The sequence below is a fragment of the Ornithorhynchus anatinus genome, chromosome 6 (assembly GCF_004115215.2).
Source record: "Ornithorhynchus anatinus isolate Pmale09 chromosome 6, mOrnAna1.pri.v4, whole genome shotgun sequence".
Classification (NCBI taxonomy): Eukaryota; Metazoa; Chordata; class Mammalia; order Monotremata; family Ornithorhynchidae; genus Ornithorhynchus; species Ornithorhynchus anatinus.
Genome location: NC_041733.1, coordinates 27,737,562 through 27,761,867, shown reverse-complemented (window position 1 = coordinate 27,761,867; position 24,306 = coordinate 27,737,562). Strand labels below are relative to the sequence as shown.

At 44.3% G+C, this 24,306-nt stretch overlaps 1 protein-coding gene across 1 annotated transcript in view; it reads right to left on the bottom strand.

The window, feature by feature from the left end:
- IL1RAPL2 (interleukin 1 receptor accessory protein like 2) overlaps positions 1–24,306 on the bottom strand; it is a 667,749-nt gene that overhangs the window by 615,647 nt on the left and 27,796 nt on the right. The window contains exon 2 of the mRNA XM_029067875.2: positions 23,361–23,461. Coding sequence (XP_028923708.1) covers positions 23,361–23,442 — 82 coding nt within the window. The 5' untranslated portion in view covers positions 23,443–23,461. The remainder of the gene's footprint in view (positions 1–23,360; positions 23,462–24,306) is intronic.

Genomic DNA, 24,306 nt, shown 5'->3' with positions numbered 1-24,306 from the left:
AAGTAGCTGTGGGTGCAAGGGGAGGAGGGGGGGAAGGGGGGGGAGGGGAGGGTTTGGATGGGAAGGAGGTGGCGGGGCCCTGGACGAGGAGAGGGGGATGAGGGGTGGCGGTGGGACAAGAGGACTGGGATGGGGCATGGGTGGGGAAGAGAGAAGGGGGGAGGGGGTGAAGAGGGGGTTTGGTGGGGGGAAGAGTAGGGGGAGGGGGAAGAGGGGTAGCGCTGGTAAAGTGGGGTTCTAGGGCGGGAGAGGGGGGGGGGGAGGAGACAGAGGAGAGAGCGGGAAAGAGCTGAGCGAGAGAGGGGAAGGGGAAGGGGAAGGGGAGGACAGGAAGGGGCGGGAGGGGGGAGGGGAGGAGGAGGGACATGGCGAGGCCAGAGAGGTGGGTGGCAGCACTGACAACAATAAACAGTAATAAACGAAATCGGTAATATAGCAACATGATACAATATGATACAATACAGTAGTGCTAATATAGCAACATGATACAGTATGATACAATATAGTTGTGTTAATAAAAGGGGTGATGATCAGGGTCGGGGCGATTAAGGGGCGACCTGATCAAATTCAAAGTCTGATGACAATAAACAATAAAAAGCGAGATCGCTAATATAGCAACATGCTACAGTAAGGCACACTACAATAGTGTTAATAAGCAGGCGATGACCAGGGTCGGGGACGACCCTACCCAATCAGACTCCAAGTCAAGCGGCCAGCGGCCGAGAGAGTCCCAGACCTCATGACCAAATGTCCCTGTGGCGGCGGGGGGGCCCTGAGGTTGTCCGGGGTGGGTGGCAGCCGTAGGCGGCGGCTAAGGTAAGGTAACATGGTGAGAATAAGGACGTCGTCGCCCGGGGCGGGGGCGGGAGAGATTAATCACCTCAAGAGGGAAGAGGGAGTGAGGCCTTCCCAAAATGGCCGCCTCGGGCGGAGTGGGGGAGCGGTTGGGGAGCACAATGTCCCCGGGCCCGAGCAGGGGGACACAATGTCCCCCGAGGACACAATGTCCTTGGGGCCGAGAAGGGGAGCACAATGTCCCCAGGATCGAGAAGGGGAGCGCAATGTTCCCGGGCCCGAGCGGCGGGGGGGGCGGGTGGACTGGAAGCTGGTGGCTGGGGGTCTGTGGGGGCGAAGATCCGTAGTGTCGGAGTTCCCGAGCGGGGGTGCGGAGGTCCAGGTTGTGAAAGGCTGAGGCGGGCGCGGGTCCGGACGGTCCGAGGCTCAGCTCCAGCCGCTCCCCAACTAGACCGCGCATCCCAATATTGCGATTTATTTCTAAGCCCCTTCCCCACTTAGACCGATCTCCATTTTTCCGAGCACCCCAATATTGCTCTTTATTTCTAAGACCCTCCCCCGCTTAGACCGATCCCTTTTTTCCGAGCAACCCAATATTGCTCTTTATTTCTAAGCTTCTCCCCCGCTCAGACCGCTCCCCCCATAGATCGCACCCCAATATTGCGCTTTATTTCTAAGCCCCCCCCCAGACCGCGCACCCAATATTGCCCTTTATTTCAAAGCCCCCCTCTGGACCGTGCACCCAATATTGCGCTTTATTTCTAAACCCCCCCTCTAGACCACGCACCCAATATTGAGCTTCATTTCTAAGCCCCCACGCGAGGCGGCGCACCCAATATGGCGATTTATTTGTAAGCCCCTCCACGCTTAGACCGATCCCTTTTTCCGAGCAACCCAATATTGCCATTTATTTCTAAGCCTCCCTCTAGACCACGAACCCAATACTGCGCTTTATTTCTAAGCCCCTCCCCGCTTACACCGCTCGCCTTTTTCCCGAACACCCCAATATTGCGATTTATTTCCAAGCTCCTCCCCCGCTTAGACAGATCCCTTTGTCTCGAGCACCCCAATATTGCGCTTTATTTCTAAGCCCCCCCGGACCACGCACCCAATATTGCGATTCATTTCTAAGCACATTCCCCGCTTAGACCACGCACCCGAATATTGCGATTTATTTCTAAGACCCTCCCCTCTTAGACCGATACCTTTTTTCCCCGAGGAACCCAATATTGCGATTTATTTGTAAGCCCTTCCACTGGCATAGATAGCGCACCCTAATATTGCGATTTATTTCTAAGCCCCTGACCACGCACCTAATATTGCGCTTTATTTCTGAGCCCCCCGGACCGCGCAAACAATATTACGATTTATTACTAAGCCCCTCCTCCGCTTAGACAGCGCACCCCAATATTGCGATTTATTTCTAAGCCCCTCCCCCTCTTAGACCGATACCTTTTTTCCCGAGGAACCCAATATTGCGATTTATTTCTAATCCCCCTCTAGACCACGCACCCAGTATTGCGCTTTATTTCTAAACCGCCCTCTAGACCACACCCAATATTGTGCTTTATTTCTAACACCCTCTGGACAACGCGCCCAATATTGCGCTTTATTTCTAAACTTCCCTCTAGACCAAGCACCTAATATTGTGCTTTATTTCTAAACCCCCTCCAGACCACGCATCGAATATTGCGCTTTATTTCTAAGCCCCCTGTAGACCACGTACCGAATTTTGCGCTTTATTTCTAGGCCCCCCCCCCAGCCCAAGCACCCAATATTGTGCTTTATTCTAAACCCACCCCTCTAGACCAAGCACCAAATATTCCTCCCAAGTGGGTGCGCACATGGTGAGAGCTATCCGCCTCACCACGTGCAAGTAGTACATACGCCAGAGGTGGGTGCTAACGTATAAGTGGGTTTTAATGTGTAAGTGGGTTTAGTGCCTAAGTGGGTGCGCACATGGTGGGAACTAGCCGCCTCACCACGTTGGGAGTAGACCACTAAAGAGCTCTGGCTGGGCGGGCCCTGGTGTCTGCCCACACGCAAGTAACATACCAGTGTATTCCTCCCGTTAGGGAAGCTCTAACACCAGACTCCTCCCAGAGATGAAGCTTTACACCATGTTTCCCGCAAAAGGGAAAGCCGATTGTCGCGTCTAAATAATTAAATTCAATTCGCCTCACAGAATGACTTCTATACAAAACTCAAGGTTTTCCATCCCCAGTCTCTCTCTCGCCTCGCCGATACTGAAAGAACACAATTGTCCCCGGCGATGGATGACAACCACACACCCAATATTGCGCTTTTTTCTAAATCCCCTCTAGACCAAGCACCGAATATTGCGCTTTATTTCTAACCCCCTCTAGACCAAGCACCGAATGTTGCGCTTTATTTCTAAACCCTCCTCTAAACCACACACCCAATATTGAGCTGTATTTCTACACCCTCTAGACCACGCACCCAATATTGCGCTTTTTTCTAACCCCCAAGAACAATCGCCCAATATTGCGCTTTATTTCTAAGCCCCATCTGGACCACACAAATATTGCGCTTTATTTCTAACCCCCCTCTAGACACAGTACTGAATATTTCGCTTTATTTCGAACCACCCCTCTAGACTAAGCACTGAATATTGCGCTTCATTTCTAACCTCCCTTTGGACCAAGCACTGAATATTGCGCTTTATATCTAACCCCTCTGGACCACACACCAAATATTGCGCTTTATTTCTACCACCTCTAGACCACACGCCCAATATTGCGGCTTTTATAACCCCTAGAACAAGTGCCCAATATTGCGCTTTATTTCTAACACCCTCTAGACCAAGCACACAATATTGCGCTTTATTTCTAAACCCCCCTAAAGCACACACCCAATATTGCGGTTTATTTCTACCCCTCTAGAACCACGCACCCAATATTGCGCTTTATGTCTAAACCCCCAGACCATGCAACAAATATTGCGCTTTATTTCTAAGCCCCCCAGACCAAGCACCGAATATTGCGCTTCACTTCTAAGCCCCACTCCTCTAAACCACACACCCAATATTGCGCTTTATTTCCAACCCCCTTCTAGACCACACACCAAATATTGCGCTTTATTTCTACCCCTCCAGACCAGGCATCCAATACTGCGCTTTTTTCTAACGCCCTAGAACAAGCACCCAATATTGCACTTTATTTCTAACCCCCATGTAGGCCACGCACCAAATATTATGCTTTACTTCTAACCCCCTCTAGACGAAGCACTGAATATTGCGCTTTATTTCTACCCCCTCTAACCACACACCCAATATTGCGCTTCATTTCTAACCCCCTCTAGACCACGCACCAAATATTGCTCTTTATTTCTAACCCCCTAGACCAAGCACTGAATAATGCGCTTTATTTCTAACCCCCTCTAGAGCAAGCACTGAATATTGCGCTTTATTTCTAACCCCCTAGACCAAGCACCGAATATTGCGCTTTATTTCTAAACCCCACTCCTCTAAACTATGCACCCCATATTGCGCTTCATTTCTAACCCCCTCTAGACCACGCACCAAATATTGCGACTTATTTCTAACCACCCTGGACCAAGCACCAAACGTTGCACTTTATTTCTAAACCCCACCCCTCTAAACCACACAGCCAATATTGCGCTTTATTTCTAGCCCCCATCTAGATCACACACCATATACTGTGCTTTATTTCTACCCCCCTAGGCTAGGCACCCAATATTGCACTTTTTCTCGCCTCTAGAAAAGGTACCCAATAATAATGTTGGTATTTGTTAAGCGCTCACTATGTGCTGAGCACTGTTGTAAGCGCTGGGGTAGACACAGGGGAATCAGGTTGTCCCACGTGGGGCTCACAGTCTTAATCCCCATTTTACAGATGAGGTAACTGAGGCACCGAGAAGTTAAGTGACTTGCCCAAAGTCACATAGCTGACAAGTGGCCGAGCCGGCATTCAAACCCATGACCTCTGACTCCAAAGCCCATGCTCTTTCCACTGAGTCACGCTGCTTCTCTAATATAGCCAATATAGCGCTTTATTTCTAAACCCTCTCTAGACCAAGCACCCAATATTGCGCTTCATTTCTAAACCCCCCTCTAAACCATACACCCAATATTGCCCTTTATTTCTAACCCCCTCTAGGCCACGCACCAAATATTGCGCTTTATTTCTAAATTCCCCTCTAGTCCAAGCACTGAATATTGCGCTTTATTTCTAGCCCCCTTTAGACCACGCACCAAATATTGCGCTTTATCTCTACTCCCTCTAGACCACGCACCAAATAGTGCGCTTTCTTCTAAACCCCTAGAACAAGCACCCAATATTGTCCTTTATTTCTAAACCCCCTTCTAGACCAAGTAATGAATATTGCGCTTTATTTCTAACTCCCCTCTAGACCAAACACCAAATACTGGGCATTATTTCTAAACCCCCTAGACCAAGCACTGCATATTGCGCTTTATTTCTGGCTCCCTGTAGCCCAAGCATCCAATATTGCGCTTTATTTCTAACCCCCCCCACTCTAGACCAAGCACCGAATATTCCTCCCAAGTGGGTGCGCACATGGTGAGAGCTAACCGCTTCACCACATGCAAGTAGCGCGTACACGAATTTAACGCCAGAAGTGGGTGCTAACGTATAAGTGGATTTTAACGTGTAAGTGGGTTTAGTGCCTAAGTGGGTGCACACATGGTGGGAACTAGCCGCCTCACCACGTTGGGAGTAGACCATTAACGAGCTCTGGCTGGGCGGGCCCTGGTGTCCGCCCACACGCGAGGAACATACCAGTGTATTCCTCCCGTTAGGGAAGCTCTAACACCAGACTACTCCCAGAGGTGAAGCTTTAACACCATGTTTCCCGAAAAAGGGAAAGCCGATTGTCACGTCTAAATAATTTATTAAATTCAATTCGCCTCGCAGAATGACTTCTATACAAAACTCAGGTTTTCCATCCCCAGTCTCTCTCTCTCTCTCGCCGCGCCAATTCCGAAAGAACTTGTCCCTGGCGGCGGGTGACAACCACAAATCCAATATTGTGCTTTATTTCTAACCCCCCTCTAGACCAAGCACCCAATATGTCGCTTTATTTCTACACCCCTCCTAAACCACACACCCAATATTGCTCTTTATTTCTACCCCTCTAGACCACGCACCCAATATTGCACTTTTTTCTAGCACCCCCAAGAACAAGCACCAAATATTGCGCTTTATTTCTACCCCCTCTAGACCACGCACCTAATATTGCTCTTTATTTCTAACTCCCTCTGTAGCAAGCACTGAAAATTGTGCTTTATTTCTAACCCCCCTCTAGACCACACACCAAATTTTGCGCTTTATATCTAACCCCCCAAGACCAAGCACTGAATATTGAGCTTTATTTCTAACCCCCACTCTAGTGTAAGCATTGAATATTGCGCTTTATTTCTAACCCCCAGACCACGCACCGAATATTGTGCTTTGTTTCTAAACCCAACCCCTCTAAACCACACACACAATATTGCGATTTATTTGTAACTCCCCTCTAGACCACGAACCAAATATTGCGCTTTATTTCTACCCCTCTAGACCAGGCACCCAATATTGCGTTTTTCTAATCCCCTAGAACAAGCACCCAATAATGCGCTTTATTTCTAAACCCCCCCTCTAAACCACACACCCAATATTGTGCTTTATTTCTAACCCCACCCCTTGACCAAGCACTGAATATTGCGCTTTATTTCTAAACACCACCTCTAAACCACACACCCAATATTGCGCTTTATTTCTAGCCTCTCTAGACCACACACCAAATATTGCGCTTTATTTCTAAACTCTCTCTAGATCAAGCACTGAATATTTCGCTTTATTTCTAACCCCCTCTAGACCAAGCACCGAATATTGCGCTTCATTTCTAAACCCCACCCCTCTAAACCACACAACCAATATTGCGCTTTATTTCTACCCCCTCTAGATCACACCAAATATTGCGCTTTATTCTTACCCCTCCCAGACCAAGCACTGAATATTGAGATTTATTTCTAAGCCCCCTCTAGAGCAAGCACTTAATATTGCGCTTTATTTCTAGCCCACTCTAGACCTCGCACCAAATGTTGTGCTTTATTTCTACCCCTTCTAGACCAAGCACCAAGTATTGTGCTTTATTTCTAAACCCCCCCTAAACCACACACCCAATATTGCACTTTATTTCTACCCCTCTAGACTATGCACCCAATATTGCGGTTTTTTCTAACTCCCCAAGACCAAGCACCCAATATTGCGCTTTCTTTCTAAGCCCCCCATCAAACCAAACACCGAATGTTGTGCTTTATTTCTAAACCCCCATCTGGACCAAGCACTGAATATTGTGCTTTATTTCTAAACCCCCTCTAGGCCACGCACCAAATATTGCGCTTTATTCCTAAACACCCCGTCTAGACCAAGCACCAAATATTGCGCTTTATTTCTACCCCATCTAGACCACGCACCCAATATTGCGCTTTATTTCTAAAAGCCTCCTCTAGAACAAGCACTGAATATTTCTCTTTATTTCTACACCCTCTAGACCAAGCACCCAATATTGCTCTTTATTTCTAGCCCCCCCTAGACCAAGCACTGAATATTGCACTTTATTTCTAAACCCCTCTCTAAACAACGCACCCAATATTGTGCTTTATTTCTAACCCCCTCTAGACCACACACCAAATATTGTGCTTTCTTTCTACCCCCTCTAGACCACGCACCCAATATTGCACTTTATTTCTAAGCCCCCCTCTAGACCAAGCACCCGATATTGCGCTTTATTTCTTAACCCCCTCCTCTAGGCCAAGCACTGAATATTGTGCTTTATTTCCAAACCCCCTCTAAACCACACACCCAATATTGCGCTTTATTTCTAAACACCCCTCTAGACCAAGCACTGAATATTGCATTTTATTTCTACCCCCTCTAGACCACGCACCAAATATTGCGCTTTATTTCTAAACCCCCTCTAGACCAAGCACCGAATATTTCGCTTTATTTCTAAACCCTCTAGACCACGCACCCAACATTGCACTTTATTTCTAACCCCTCTAGACCAAGCACCGAATATTACGCTTTATTTCTAAACCCCTCTAAACTACACGCCCAATATTGCGCTTTATTTCTAACCCCTCTCTAGACCACACCAAATATTGCACTTGATTTCTAACCCCTCTCTAGACCACACCAAGTATTGCGCTTTATTTCTACCCCGCTCTAGACCATGCACCAAATATTGCGTTTTATTTCTAGCCCCCTAGAACAAGCACCAAATATTGCGCTTCATTTCTAACCCCCCCTCTAGAACACACACCAAATGTTGCACTTTATTTCTACCCCGCTCTAGATCACATACCAAATGTTGTGCTTTATTTCTACCCCATCTTGACCAAGCACTGAATATTGTGCTTTATTTCTAAACCCCCTCTAGACCACACACCAAATATTGCGCTTTATTTCTACCACCTCTAGACCACGCACGTAATATTGCGATTTATTTCTAAACCCACCTCTAAACCAGTCGCCCAATGTTGAGCTTTATTTCTAACCCCCTCTAGACCAAGCAACCAATATTGCGCTTTATTTCTAAACCCCCGACCATGCACCCAATATTGCGCTTTTTTCTAGCCCCTAGAACAGGCACCCGATATTGTGCTTTATTTCCAAACCCTCTCTGGACCAAGCACTGAATATTGCGCTTTATTTCTAACCCCCCTCTAGGCCACGCACAATATATTGCACTTTATTTCTAAATCGCCCTCTAGACCAAGCACTGAATATTGCGATTTATCTCTAACCACCTCTAGGCCAAGCACCCAATATTGCGCTTTATTTCTAACCCCCTAGAACAAACACCAAATATTGCACTTCGTTTCTGACCTCCCTCTAGACCAAGCACACAATCTTGTGCTTTATATCTAATCCCCCTCTAAACCTCACACCAAATATTGAGCTTTATTTCTACTCCCTCTAGACCACACACTCAATATTGCGATTTATTTCTAACCCCCCGACCAAGCACTGAGTATTGCAATTCATTTCTAACCCCCCTCTAGACTACGCACCCGATATTGTGCTTTATTTCTAACCACCCCCCAAACCACACACCCAATATTGGGCTTTATTTCTAAACCCCTTCTAGACCACACACCAAATATTGCGCTTTATTTCTACTCCCTCTAGACACACCCAATATTGCAATTTATTTCTAACCCCCCTAAACCATACCTCCAATATTGCGCTTCATTTCTAACCCCTCTAGATCATGCACCCAATATTGTGCTTCATTTCTAAACCCCCTCTAGACCAAGCACTGAATATTTCCCTTTATTTCTATACCCTCTAGGCCAAGCACCAAACATTTCGCTTTATTTCTACCCCCTTTAGACCAAGCACCCAATATTGCGCTTTGTTCCTAACCCCCCTCTAGACCAAGCACCGAATATTGCGCTTTATTTCTAAACCCCCCCTCTAGACCAAGCACTGAGTATTGCGATTCATTGCTAACCCCCCTCTAGACCACACACCCAATATTGCACTTTATTTCTAACCCCCCTCTAGACCAAGCACCGAATATTGCGCCTTATTTCTAACCACCATTGGGCATGCACCCAATATTGCGTTTATTTCTAAACCCCCCTCTAAACCACACACCCAATATTGCGCTTCATTTCTAACCCCTCTAGACCCTGCACCCAATATTGCGCTTTATTTCTAAACCGTCTCTAGTCCGCACACCCAATATTGCGCTTTATTTCTAAACCCCCTCTAAACCACACATCCAATATTGCGCTTTATTTCTACTCCCTCTAGACCACGCACCCAATATTGCGCTTTTTGTAGCCCCCCAAGAACAAGCACCCAATATCGCGCTTTATTTCTAAGCCCCCATCAAACCAAACACCGAATGTTGCGCTTTATTTCTAAACCCCCATGTGGCCCAAGCACTAAATATTGCGCTTTATTTCTAAACACCCCAGGCCACGCACCAAATATTGCGCTTTATTCCTAAACACCCCCTCTAGACCAAGCACTGAATATTGCATTTTATTTCTACCCCCTCTAGACCACGCACCAAATATTGCGCTTTATTTCTACCCCTGGACCACACACCCAATATTGCGCTTTATTTCTAACCCCCTCTAGACCAAGCACCGAATATTGCGTTTTTCTAAACCCCCAGACCAAGCACCGAATATTGCGCTTTATTTCTAACCCCCTAGAACAAGCACCAAATATTGCACTTCATTTCTAACCCCCCTCTAGACCAAGCAGACAATATTGCGCTTTTTCTGAGCCCTTCTGCAGACCAAGCACCCAATATTGCACTTCATTTCTAAACCCACCTCTAGACCAAGCACCGAATATTGCGCTTTATTTCTAACCCTCTAAACCACATACCAAATATTGCGCTTTATTTCTACCCCTCTAGACAACGCGCCCAATATTTGGCTTTTTCTAGCTCTTTTCCTAGCCTGGTCTCCAGACCAAACACCCAATATTACGCTTTATTTCTAAGCCCCCTTGACCAAGCACCCAATATTGCGCTATATTTCTAACCCCCTCTAAACCACACACCCAATATTGCACTTTATGTCTAAACCCCCCTCTGGAGCACACACCCAATTTTGCGCTTTATTTCTAAACCCCCTCTAGACCAAGCACAGAATATTGCGCTTCATTTCTAACCCCCCTCTAGGCCACACACCCAATATTGCGCTTTATTTCTATACCCCCCACTTAGACGCTCCCCCTCTAGCCCGTGCACTCTAATATTACGATATATTTCGAAGTCCCTCCCCCACTTAGACCGCTCCCCTTCTGTACTGCACACCCCAATATTGCGATTTATTTCTAAACCCCTCCCCACTTAGACCGATCCCCCCTTTTCCGAGCACCCTAATATTGCACTTTATTTCTATGCCCCTCTCCCGCTTAGACCGCGCACCCCTATATTGCGATTTATTTCTAAGCCCCTCCCCCGCTTAGACCGATCCCCTTTTTCCTGAGCACCCCAATATTGTGCTTTATCTCTAAGCCCCCCTCTAAACCGCGCACCCAATATTGCGATTTATTTCTAAGCCCCTCCCCCGCTTAGACCACTCCCCCTCTAGACCACGTGCCCCAATATTGCGATTTATTTCTAAGCCCTCCCCCACTTAGACCGATCCTCTTTCTCCGAGCACCCCAATATTGCGTTTTTCTAAACCCCTCCCCCGCTTTGACCACTCCCCCGCTAGACCGCGCACCCCAATATTGCGCTTTGTTTCTAAGCCGCTCCCCTGCTTAGACCGATTCCCCTTTTACCGCATACCCCCATATTGCGCTTTTTTTCTAAGCCCCTCCACCGCTTTGACCGCTCCCACTCTATACTGTGCACCCCAATATTGCTCTTTCTTTTGAAACCCCTCCCCCGCTTAGAGTGCTCCCCCTCTATACCACGCACCCCAATATTGCACTTCCTTTCAAAACCCCTCCACCGCTTATACCGCTCCCCCTCTTAACCGTGCATCCCAATATTGTGCTTTCTTTCAAAACCCCTCCCCCGCTTAGAGTGCTCCCCCTCTATACCACGCACCCCAATATTGCACTTCCTTTCTAAACCCCCCCGGTTAGACTTGTCCCCCTCTATACCAAGCACGCCAATATTGAGCTTCTTTTCTAAGCCCCTCCCCCGCTTACAGCACTCCCCCCCATACCACGCACCCCAATATTCCGGTTCTAGAACCCAGTTTAGCTCCAGTGAATCAATCAGTATTATTGAGTGCCATGTACAGAGTGCTCTACTAACTTCTTAGATAAGTACAATGTAATAGAGTTGGTAGACCCGATGCCTGCCCACAAGAAGTTTCCAATATTCAGTGCGAGCCGCAAATTAACTTCTGAGCCCTCAGAATAGTGTTTGACACATACTAACAACTTTACAAACACAATTTTTTAAATGTTCCCTTTGTGGTTTGCCCATAATTTCTCTCTTTTCTCGATGTCTGTTGTCCCCCAACTGGTTTGGGAGCTCCTTGTGAAACAGGGGCAGTACTCGAATTTTGTTCTTTTGAATTCACCCAGTGCTCAGCACACAGTAAGTTTTTTAAATCACTACTACTACTATTCCTCCTCCTCACAAACTGGTAATCTATTGCATCCTATTTTCTACTGAGTCACTGCCTCCCACATGGTTATTTCTTCTTTACTTCCTTCCAATTTTGCTAGAACCTGAAGGACCTCACATTCATCTCAAATGAGTTATGCTTACTAGAAGAATGCTATTGCTTAAAAATCCTAGGTTGGTGCAGTAGAAAGAAAAAAACATCCTTGGTATAAAAAATAAAAAATGGGGTCATTGACAGAGTCGGTGCCCATCATCACAAACCCGTGGGGAAAAGTGTCCGTGTTGACTCTTAGGGTAGCAGAGATTCTTCAGCAGGACGACTGCATCAAAACAGATGAAACTGCCACTCTGCTTGCCTCTCCTTGGTTTATCCTGCCCCTCCTCCTCCTCAGACTTCCTCTGGCCTCACTCCTGCCTCAAAAGTGGACCAGATTTACAGGAACTGTACCTGGGCCAGGGGAAGAAACTGAGGAAATTCTGGCCCAAGCCAGGAGGGCTCTGCCAGGCGACAAGCAGGGTGTGCAGGTTGGAGGCACGGAGGGTTGCCCATCACTGCTGTAGACCACTCTCACTGAATCTTGGGTTACTTTTCCTGACTCCAGAACATCATTGCCTCCCTCTGGACTGTAAATTCACTGTAGGCAGGGAATGCGTCTACCAACTCTGTTGTTCTGTTTTCTCCCAAACAGTACAGTGCAACGCACACTGTAAGGGCTCAATAAATGCCACTGATTAACTGGCTCCTGGAACACCATACCAGCTGGAGTGGCTGCTGGAGATGGTACAGTGTTAATGGCACCGGCTCTGAAGCCCTGAGGGACCTTGGGGCACTTGCTCGAGTCATTTCCCTTTCCTCTGCCCATGGACTGCATACACCTACCCCAGCCTTCCCCTGTGCTTGCTTATTTGCTCTCTCTAACCTGCAAATCCATCAGGCAAGAGGTTGGCCCTGAGAGATGGAATCCATAATATCCTCACCTCAATCTGAAATTAATATAAGTCTAGGGAAATCTCAAATGAGAATCAGTAAAATTGGAACAATGCATACGCACAGCCTGCTCAGGAGTGATGTCTAAAATTCGAGTTATATGCCATAAGCATTATATCTGACTCAGTAAATCTATATTCACTCATGTGCCAAATCTTGTTAAAGATCATCTCTTAATTATTTATGTATCATAGAATATGCAAGCAACTAGATAAAGAACATGCAAGGAATGTTGGAACAAAAGTGACTGCTTTGACACTGCTAAAGTGATGTTGACAAACAGGTCAAGATACTTTTCAAATATTTCAATGCCATTTTCTTTGGATAGATGGGAGCTCCAGAAGGAATTTACACAAAGAGTTGAGGCTATGCAGCTATGGATCAGATAAATAGTATTTAAAAAATGGAGATTGGCAGAAATTAGCCTGCTCATGCGGATTCTTTTCTTCCTTTTTCACTCAGGTCTACTATATGATTAAATATCGTTGCAATCCCATAGTAGTAATGTACTATACTGCCACCTACTGTCACTCCTGTGGACAAGAGCTAAATCCTTGCCCCCATTTTCCCCGTTAAATTAGGTTTGAGGTCACAAAGCAGTATAGTCTCCCCACCATGACCAAAACGAAAAAGCTCTATACTATAGCAATTCTCCACAGTCATGTTATTCAAAAATACTCTGTCCAAAATAATAGACTCCCCTATTAAGAAATGTGTTATACTATAAAGGATCCATTCTACCTTCCCTCCCACAAAACCCAGGTAAAACTTCAATTACTAATAGCTCTAGTGGTAGAAGGGTCCAGGACTACAATTTATTTTTTTACAAAAAAAGAATTCCTTTGGTTTCGATGACAATACCTCTTCCTTTCTTGTCTACAATATCATTATGATCAAGAATATATTAGTTCCTTCAGATCACAGGACACTGAGCTAAAAGTGATGGTTGTGCCTCAGTCACCTTGGGACCAGCTACTGACTTGGCTTCCTCAATTTGGAGTTTCACAAAAACTGAAGAGACTTGCTCAAGTCTAGACATATTGTATCTGTCCCCCTGAGAAATGAACTATTTCAAACAACCTCGGCTAGCAACTAGGTGACTCAAGATTTTCACCTATTATTGCAGTCAACTCATTTTCTTAGGTATTTGCCTACTTTAGTTTGATCCTTCCTTTCTGGGTGGTGGGGAGAAGGCTGAGTCTCACCATGACCAGGAGATTTGTCTCTGGGATCCATTATCTTCTCCATACTGGCCTTGGGATCAGTTCTTAAAATGGTACCAGGGGCCCTCCTGGATCCTCTATAGCAGAAAAGGCAACAGAGGGCATGCTTCCAGGCACCACCAGAAATAGAAGGAGTGGTTTGCTGGCCTTTAGGCTTGACCTGGCAAGTTACACCCTGCCCGCAGTTGGGGGTGGGGGCGGTCCTTCTGGTCTAGTTTATGTTCTCTGGGTCCTTTCATTTTTCCCTTCCCTTCCTTCCCCTTGGCTATTTCACTCTCCAGAACATCTACAAAAGATACTGGCCTCCCAAAAAGCTGATTTGGGGGCTAAAGGGAGTTTTATGAGTTATCAGTGCATTTCTCAGAGAAGCATCTGTTTTCGAACCCCAACTTCCAAGCTTTCCGAACTCTGGGATCATCAAAGAAGCTACTCTTTGGGTAAAGGAGAACTCCAAGAAATGTACTGGGAGACACTTATCCCAGAATCCTAAAATCCAGGAACTGAGAGCTACATTTTAGCTGACATTGTAAGAGTGGCAACAGCTACATGATTATCATTACCCAGGCTTTCAAAAGACTCAATGTAATTCGCTCAGAAGAAAGTCCTTGAAAAAGAGCCTGACAAGACATTTTACTCTAATATTATTGGTTTCCAAAGGTTGGTTTAGATCTAATCAATTCTATTTAATGAGCACGTACCCTGGGCGGTTCACTGTACTACACACACAGTATGACAGAGGTATATGATCCTTGTAGTCAAGGAGTTTAAAAAGAGGAGCAACATGATGTAGTGGATAGAGCTTGGGCCTTGAGTCAGAAAGTCATGGGTTCTAATTCCAGCTCCGCCACTTATCTGCTGTGTGAACTTGGACAAGTCACTTCACCTCTCTGTGCCTCAGTTACCTCACCTGTAAAATGGGGATTGAAACCGACATGAGACATGGACTATGTCCAATTTGATTGGCTCGTACCCACCCAGCATTTCGTACAGTGCCTGGCATATAGTGAGCACTTAATACTATTATTATTAAAAACATCACATGGAAGACTGGACACCAAATAATATACACATAGGAGGATCAAATGCTTGCGTAGTAGAGAACTGCACAGAAAATTATACAAAGTGCTACAGGGGGTTGAGAGTGCATAAGTTTTAAGGTTAAACAGAACTACTGAGATGATAGTTGGGAGGATGTGACCTGGAAAGAAGAAAAATTAATTGGGAAACACCTCTTGGATTCCAGAAGGCCTCTGAAGACAGGGAGAGCTATGGTCTAATAGATATGAACTGGGAGGGCGTTCCAGGCAGAAGGAAGGGCTGGAGTTGGAGGTCAAAAGTAGGAGAGTCAAGAATATGGCATAATGAGAAAGTAAGTTTAGGAAGCAAGAATAATGTGAGCTGGGGTACATTGGAGGTAGAAGTGGTAGAAGTGTCTTATTAGTCAATGGTTAGGAGAAGAATGACAAAGCACTGGATGTTTTTGAAGAGTGTAGTGAGAGATGTGTGGGGAATGGACCTAAGAATGGACTGGAGAGGGTGAAACCAGGGATTGAAGTGAGGAAACTAAAATAGTAGTCGACAGGATATATGCCCCTGGAACAATTCTTCCCTTCCCAATATCCCTTTCTTCCTTTCCATGCACACACCAGCCCTCTAGCATGATCATTTAAGAATCTAAGACGATGTTAGTTAGCCTTATCTCCTCCTACAATAGTTTAAGCAAAACTGAGTTTTGAGCAATTTCCTAACTACAGTTATCAACCTGAAACTATTTTGAAGATAAGGATAAACGAAGGGTTTCAATTTTTAAAATCAGTTCAATATTTTAATTATTTTAAATATTCATGAGTTTCAATTTTAGATGAGCGCAAGGTTTAAAAAAGCTTTTGCTTATAGCTAAGCTCAATATTTGTGCCCGGTTGGATTAGTGCTGCAAGAAAACAAAAACTGACATTGCTTTTGATCCACAGCTTCTATTTTTCCACTATTCTCTGTTCTCCAAGAAGCAGAATGCCCAGATTGTGTCAAATTTCCTCGATGAACACTTTGGGATGTTGTCTGTTTTATTTCTAACCAAAAAAAGTTCCTAAGAATATTGAAATACAGGAAAAGAGACCCTTAAATCTATGGTTGTATCTGATCTTGACAGCTTGAGTGTGAAACAGTCTAAGTATGGAATGAGAGGACTTATGTTTTAATGAATCTATACATTTCATATTCTGAAGGATCAGTTCAAAGGGACTCAGAGTTCCTTAGTAAGCTTTAGCTCAGTCTTTATCCCATCACCACTGCTGCCTTGAAAATCTCTCACATCTGTCCTTCTTGTCTTCCCAAATCCACAACCACGGTGTCAACAAGATACTGGTCACCCATTCTCAGTGTTTCATGTGCTCCTCCTTTGCCTCCCACTCCCTAATTGTGGGAATCCCTCTAGGCTCAGTTCTGGGTTCCCTTCTATTCTCCATTTACACTCACTCCTTTGGCAAGCTCATTTACTCCCATGGTTCCAACTATCTCTATGCAGATGATATCCAAATCTACATGACCAGCATGGTGCTCTCTCCTCTGCAGTTTTATATTTCCTTCTGCCTTCCAGACATCTCTACTTGGATGTCCCAACCACACCTCAAATTTACAGTATCCAAAACAGAGCTCCTCAACTTCCCAAGTCCTCCCCCAACATTCCAGTCACTGCTAATACCACTATCCTCCCTATCTCACAAGCCCATAACCTTGGCATTATCCTCAACTCATCTCTCTTATTCAACCTGCATTTTCAATGTCACCAAATCCTGTCAGTTCTACCTTCACAACACTGCTAACGTCCACCCTTTCCCCTCTATCCAAATTGCTACTATGCTGATCCAAGCACTTATCCTATCCTGCCTTGACTACTGCATCGGCCTCCTTGCTGACCTCTCTGCCTCCTGTCTCTCTCCAACAGTCTAGTCCATACTTCACTCAGCTGCCTGGATCATTTTTCTAAAATTTTGTTCAGTCCACACCTCAAGAACTTCCAGTGGTTGCCCATTCACCCCCGCATCAAAGACTCACTAACATCAGCTTTAAAACAGTCAATCCTCTTGTCCCTCTTCTTACTTAGCTATTTCCTACTACAACCCACTATGTTTACTTCCCAAGAGCTTCATACAGTGCTCTGCATACATCAAATGCTCGATAAATAATAATAATAATTATGGTACTTTTAAGCACTATGTGCCAGGCACTGTTCTAAGCTCTGGAGTACACTCAAGTTAATCATGTTGGACGTGGTCCTGTCTCACATAGGCCTATACTCATTCCCATTTTACAGATGAGGTAACAGAGGCACAAAGAAGTTAAGTGATTTGCCCAAGGCCACACAGCAGACATGTAGCAGAGCCAGAATGAGAACTCAGGTCCGACTCCCAGGCTTGCGCTCTACCCACTAAATCATGCTGTTTCTCAATGTTTCTCTAAATCTGACTGATCATTAACTGGTTTTCTCTTAATGGATCTACCTGGAATGAGGTCTGCTCTGGGAAGTCAGTCTTGCACTCTACTCTGTAGTCATCAGCCATTCCTTTCATCAGGTCATTCTTCATCTTTCAAAAATTCAGACTAAATTTCCTCATCAAATTCCTAGGCATCCATTTCCTCTCCACTATCATCTATTCCTTCCACTCTTCTCATACAATCCTCCTTGCCTTCTCCCCATCACTTTCCAATATTCTCTTTTACTCCTTATGCTAAAGGTTGCCCTTCCCAACCACCACATTCTCTCTTCTCTTCTGAGGGCCAGGGACTCCAGCTAAATCCCACATGTGAATTATTTTGCAGCACTTTGTTCTAGTGCTCAGTACCCACTTAATAAATACTATTGAAGGCCCCCTAAAATCCCATCAGCTCCATGAAGCCTTCCTTGATTATAAAGGGAAGAGAGGTATGAAACAATCTGCCCACACAGTTCAATGCATAATTCCAAACACACATCATACATAATTAAGGGTGCTACCCAGACTAAATGCTGTGCACAAACTCATACACAAATGGAAATGATCAGCTTTACTGAAGATTAGCATTTTCCCACCCAACAACCCACACACAATTACACCTAGCCCTATTTCCCCCCTCATACCTACCCTCCTCATTCTGTGAGAAATTTAGAAGAGGAGCAGGCAGGGAGAGGGAAGATGGAACAGTTACTGCTTTTCTCACAACCTCCGACTGCAGCAAGAAATGCACCAGTCTGGCATGGTAGTGTCCTAAAGATTAAGGTCACATTCTAAAGGGCTCTTTTATTTGGAGCTGGATCACTAACCCACATGGGTTTTCAGACCCTATTCCCTACCCAAAACTATTTTCCTAGGTAGTATTCACTTGCCACAACTATCATTTGGCATAACTTAGTGGAAAGAGCACAGGCTTGGGAGCCAGAAGTCGTGGGTCCTAAGCCTGCCTCTGCCACTTGTCAGCTGTGTGACTTTGGGCAAATCACTTAACTTCTCTGTACCTCAGTTATCTCATCTGTAAAATGGGAATTAAGACTGAGCGCCCCACGTGGGACAACCTGATCACTTGTATCTCTCCCAGCACTTAGAATAGCCCTTGTCACATAGTAAGCAGTTAAATATCATCATCATTTGTTTATTAAAGTAAAACACAATTCAACTGAATTATGCTTTGCAAATCAGATCAATATCTCTTCTCGGGTTGTTCATTACCCACTTTCAATCCTACTTCAGGAGAGAAAGGACACAGAGTTTCACACTATCAAACCAAACTGTCATTTCAGGTTGGCCTTATATTCAAGTAAATATGAGAGATGTGTTAGCCTGACCATTCATTCATTCAATCGTACTTATTGAGTGTTTACTGCATGCAGAACACTTTACTAAACACTTGGGAAAGTACAATACAATAACACATTCTCTGCCCACTACAAGCTTACAGTCTAGAAAGGGAGACAGACAATACACATAAATTACAAATATGTACGTAAGTGCTTTGGGGCTAGGATAGGGGAAGCGCAAAAGAAGCAAGTCAGGGTGACGCAGAAGGAGTGGGAGAAAAGGAATGGGAGTGGGCTTAGTCAGGGAAGGCCTCCTGGAGGAGGTGTACACTCAATAAGGCTTTGCAGAGGGGGAGAGTAATTGTGTGTTAGATTGGAGGGTGTTCCAGACCAGAGGCAGGATGCAGGCAAGGGGTCAGAGGCGAGATAGGCAAGATCAAGGCACAGTGAGGTGATTAGCATTAGAGGAGCAAAGTGTGCAGACTGGATTGTAGTAGGAGAGTAGAGATGAGGTAGTAGGGGGGCAATGGTGTGGAGTTTTTGTTTGATGTGGAGGTGAATGGGCAACCACTGGAGCTGTTTTTTTTGAGGAGTGGAGTAACATGTTTGAAGACAGTGGGGAAGAAGCCATTGAGCAGTGAACAGTTGAAGATGGTGGTCAGTGAGGGAAGAAGGGAGAGGACAAGTGTTTTGAAAGGTGTGAAGAAATGGTGCCGGAGGCACAGGTGAAGGGGGTAGATTAAGAGGTGGCAAGAAATCTCTTGAGATACTGCTGGGAAAGACAGGAGAAACAAAGAGTGGGGCAGGAGGGTGAGACTGGAGAGGAGCAGGGGAGATTTTAGGAAAATAACACCTGATGATTTACATTTTATCAATAAAGTGCATGGCCAGATGATTATGGGAAAGCACAGAGGTTAGAGGGGAGTTGGGGGGAAACAGGGGGAGAAAAACACAGAGTAAGTTTGAGGAGAGGGACAAACGTTTAAAACAGTTTGGTATGGATAATGGGAATGGGAACCAATAAGGACAGAGAGGCACAGTTGCCTGAAGGAGGAGGGGGCAGAATTGAAGCAGGTGAGAATGACAGGATCAGAGCCACTTTCCAATGTTGTCTGCATTCAACTCCCCTAAAATGGGGGAAAAGCTCAGTGTTCTGAATCCTAAAGCCTGGAACTAGAAGCTGTCATCAGTGCAATCACTGAAGAGATGCTTGAGCAATCTCTTCTTCAAAGAGAGACATTACTACTGTCTAATCCATTAAAAATTAGTTTGCTTTAGGTACAGGTGTTCTCCACAGGGAGAAAGAACTGACATTACAGCCACTGGCCTTTGTCAAGATGTTATCCAATTCCTTGCCATAATAGATGGCACCTGTAAGTAAAGTAAACCAATTTTAATGGAGTAGCCTCTCTAGATGACCTTATTTCAGGCGAAGTGCACTCTCATGAATATCTATTTAGTGCTGAATTCAGTGGATCTTAATCCTGAAGGACACAGGGAATATAGATAGCAGTGCTAATTCTTCATTGCATTATTATGCTGAAAAAATAAAGCAACAGGCCACATGCCAGTCACCTGTCCGGGAAAGTAATTGTTTTACACTTCATAAGTGGTAACATTATCCAGATCCTAATGCAATTTCAAGGCTGCTTCGGCTGGTTTCCAAGGCAAAGCGGACTGCTGTGCATACACACTGAGCCATCTCACCCACGCCGAGGCTGCTTACATTTTCATACCTTCTGAAGTCCAGAAATTGGCAGAGATAAATACCAGGGCCAGATAATTTAAATTTTTTTTGCTAAAAAGTCTGCTCATTTTGGAGAGAGAGAAGAATCTCCCATCACCAAATCCTGTGTACATTCACCTCAACAGCCTTGTTCATAACTTAATGGAGCTGTAATAGGAGTAATGTCATTCAATTTGCAAAGCACTATAGTAAGCATTAAGAGGAATCTACAAACATTACTCAGGGACAATCCCTGAACTGCAAGGAGTTCACCAGCTCACGGAAAGACAGATACACGTGAAAAAACGGTAACAACCGAAATTGAGTGCAAAACAGTGAAAGTAACAGTTTGTTCCTTATCTAGTGAGCACCAGCTCAGACCACCCTCCCATACTGCCACAACCTAACCTATAGTTTCAGTGTTGGGAAGATGGTTTCTGCCCTGCTGGCCTTGCTTGCCTTGGTAAATACCCTGGAGTCCTGGTGTTAATGTTATTCCAAGCCAAATTTTGCCTCTTATACAAGGACGTAAATGAAAACTAATGACAGATGCCAATATTTACCACCAGGAAACCACACCATCATTATATAAGGACATTCCCAGCCTAGCCTCTCCAAATGTACAACTTATTCCAAATGACCATGCCTGGAAGCTCATCAGCAATGTATTAGGATTATAAGCAAAGTATTATAAGTGTTGGAGAAGTAGCGTGGCTCAGTGGAAAGAGTCCGGGCTTGGGAGTCAGAGTCCATGGGTTCGAATCCCGGCTCTGCCACTTGTCAGCTGTGTGACTGTGGGCAAGTCACTTCACTTCTCTGTGCCTCAGTTCCCTCATCTGTAAAATGGGGATTAACTGTGAGCCTCACGTGGGACAACCTGATTATCCTGTATCTACCCCAGCGCTTAGAACAGTGCTCCGCACATAGTAAGTGCTTAACAAATACCAACATTATTATTATTATTAGGGGACTCAGTGAACAAGTAGGAAAAAAAATTTGCATTTAATCTTCTGAACAGTTATATTCAAAAGCACTTTAAAGATAAGACCAACAACAGATTCAGGATCATAATTCATTAACCCCCACGATGGATGAAATGCCAGCCAGAGGGTACAGTGCAACCACTCACAGGCAACTAGTGGCTGCTCTACTCTCAGCAGCAACTGGCCACCTACTGAACCTGCATGTACTTGGAGACCCCATTCCACCATCACTTATTTGAGCTCTCCATCACCTCCACTCTGACACTGAAGCTTCCAAAGAGCTGATCCCATACAAGGGAATCCAGCAATATCTTTATTCCCATATGCAATAAGTGTTCTAAATTCAAAATCAAAGTCTGTGAGGGGTGGCATTTTAATTTTGTCCCTTTGATATATGTTCTATTCTACTTCAACTTTAACAGCATATAAAGGCCTTTTAACCTTAGATTCATTTTTCCATTCAGGACTACTTAAGACACTATGTCATGACCAAGTGAGAAAAATGGAATCTATTCAAATGGGGAACATGTGCTAATTAGTAATCTCCCACATATTTTTAATCTAAACCAAAATTTGAGAGCAAAAATGGGATTTCCAAAGGCACCATAGGAATTAAGGAAAAAAAGGATGTCAAGTTGGAAATATCAAACTTGGCATACATATATATATATATACATATATATATGTACACACACACATACACATTGTATAAAATGCAAAAATAATTTCCCTACCTTTACTCCTCCAGAACCTTTTGGAAAAAAAGCAGTGTTTAAGTCACATGAGTCAGAGTGCAACTGTGACGCAATTCTTCCTTTCATTTATTATCAGAATATAAATAACTATTTCTCAACTATTTAAGTTATCATGTGCCCATTTATATATCCAAACATTAACCAAAGTTCCAGGCTTAAACACCATTTCAGACTAGATTTTATACAGTACTTTCCCATTAAAGAGTTTTATAAATTTCTTTATAGGAAGAAATTAATGTGAAGCAGACCCTATCTGTATTATGCATTTCCACATAATATCTCTCTTTGTCTTTCCAGAAAGACTGCAGACTGAAACAAACTTACATGCATGGTTTGTAATGACAGCTAAAATATAAAATCGAAGCTGATAAGCACACACATTTGAATACTTTAAACAATGATTAAGTTCTGACTGGGATGTCTACTTACTAGCTAACTGCTTAGCACACACAAGGCTGACTGCCAGACCTTTGTGTAGGAAAGATAGAGATTTAGCCCTCTGGCTGTTTGGGATTTTGAGTAAGGGAGATTAAATTGTGACATTGATATTTCTCCAAAATTTAATTTGAGCCTTGATGCCACACACAAACAACAATATACATATATCCAAGGAATATAAAAATGACTTCAAAATGCTTTCTAGGGAAAATAGTCTAAGGACCAACATTTGACTCCATCCACATCTTATTACTGTCCACAGCTTACTCTGAAGCCAGCAAAACTCAAGGTGGAGTGGATGTCAGAAGTTAGCCCCAAAGAGTCACGGTCTAGCATAACTGCCTGCAAAATATACAAGATATAGGGAAAAATAACTAATCACTTCCTAAGCCCTCAATGAGCTACATGAAACTTTATCTTTTGGCCTCTTGGCAGACTTTCTAAAATGTAAGTGATCTCAGTGATTAATGAGACATTCCAAAGGGAACAGATTGAGTAACCAGAAGCACATCCCTCAAAATGGTAAGACAACTACACCAGCCAGACCAAACATTAAGAAAGAATCTTCAGCCACTTACCCGAATTTCTTTTTGACACCAACTTCAAATTTGTGCTGACTACAGAAGAGATGGCAAGAAACAGGAAAAACAGAGACTTCATCTTTTCCTTTCCTTGGCAGCTGTAATCGCAAGCAGAGTATTAGGTCTAAATCAGTCCTTCACGAATAACCACGCAGCAGAACATTTCAACTTCTCTCAAAGAATCATTTTGGGGCAATTATTTAATCTAGTGGTTTCCAGTGTTATTTTTATACAGAGACAGTTAGAGGTAATGGTTTAAAGTAACTGCTACTGAATAATTTCATCCCTCAGGACAGAAAAAAGTGTTTAACTGACAAATATATTTTATCTCTTACATTTAAAACCAAAGTTGGCTATTTATTTGAAGCAGAACACCTAACTATTGAGATTTTTTTTGCCATCCTGAAGATGGAGTGTGGAAATTACTGTGCCTTTCTCTTCAACCCAGTGAAGAATTTTCTGAGTCCTTTACATTTGAAATATATCATTACTTTCATCTTTAATAAGATGTGCTCAAGAAAGATGACTCTTTGAAAACTTGTTAACAATACTGCTTCCCAGTGATGACACTGTAAAAATGGCTATTACGCTCCAGTTTCCACCCAGAACAACTGCAGACGTGTGAATGAAACTCAGAGCGAAATGAAGGCAAGGCTTAAGGTTAAGAGACAAAATGAGTCGACCCAGAAGTATTTCCACTTTGCCCACTTAACTCTAACATTTTCAAAGTTAAATGCTTAGGTTTTGACTTGAGAAATATTATCAAGATTGAAACTAAAAAATTGGAGATGGTGCAGAAAGTGAGACCTTATCCTTTGTCTTTATAGTTAAGTGGGGGTATGGATTATGTGACCTTAGGCCCTCGCCTCAAATCCCTTCTCTGGGGAAATGTCTTATAGCATGTTCCATCAGCTGTTCCCAGCAAGAAGTCAAGACCCAGCAA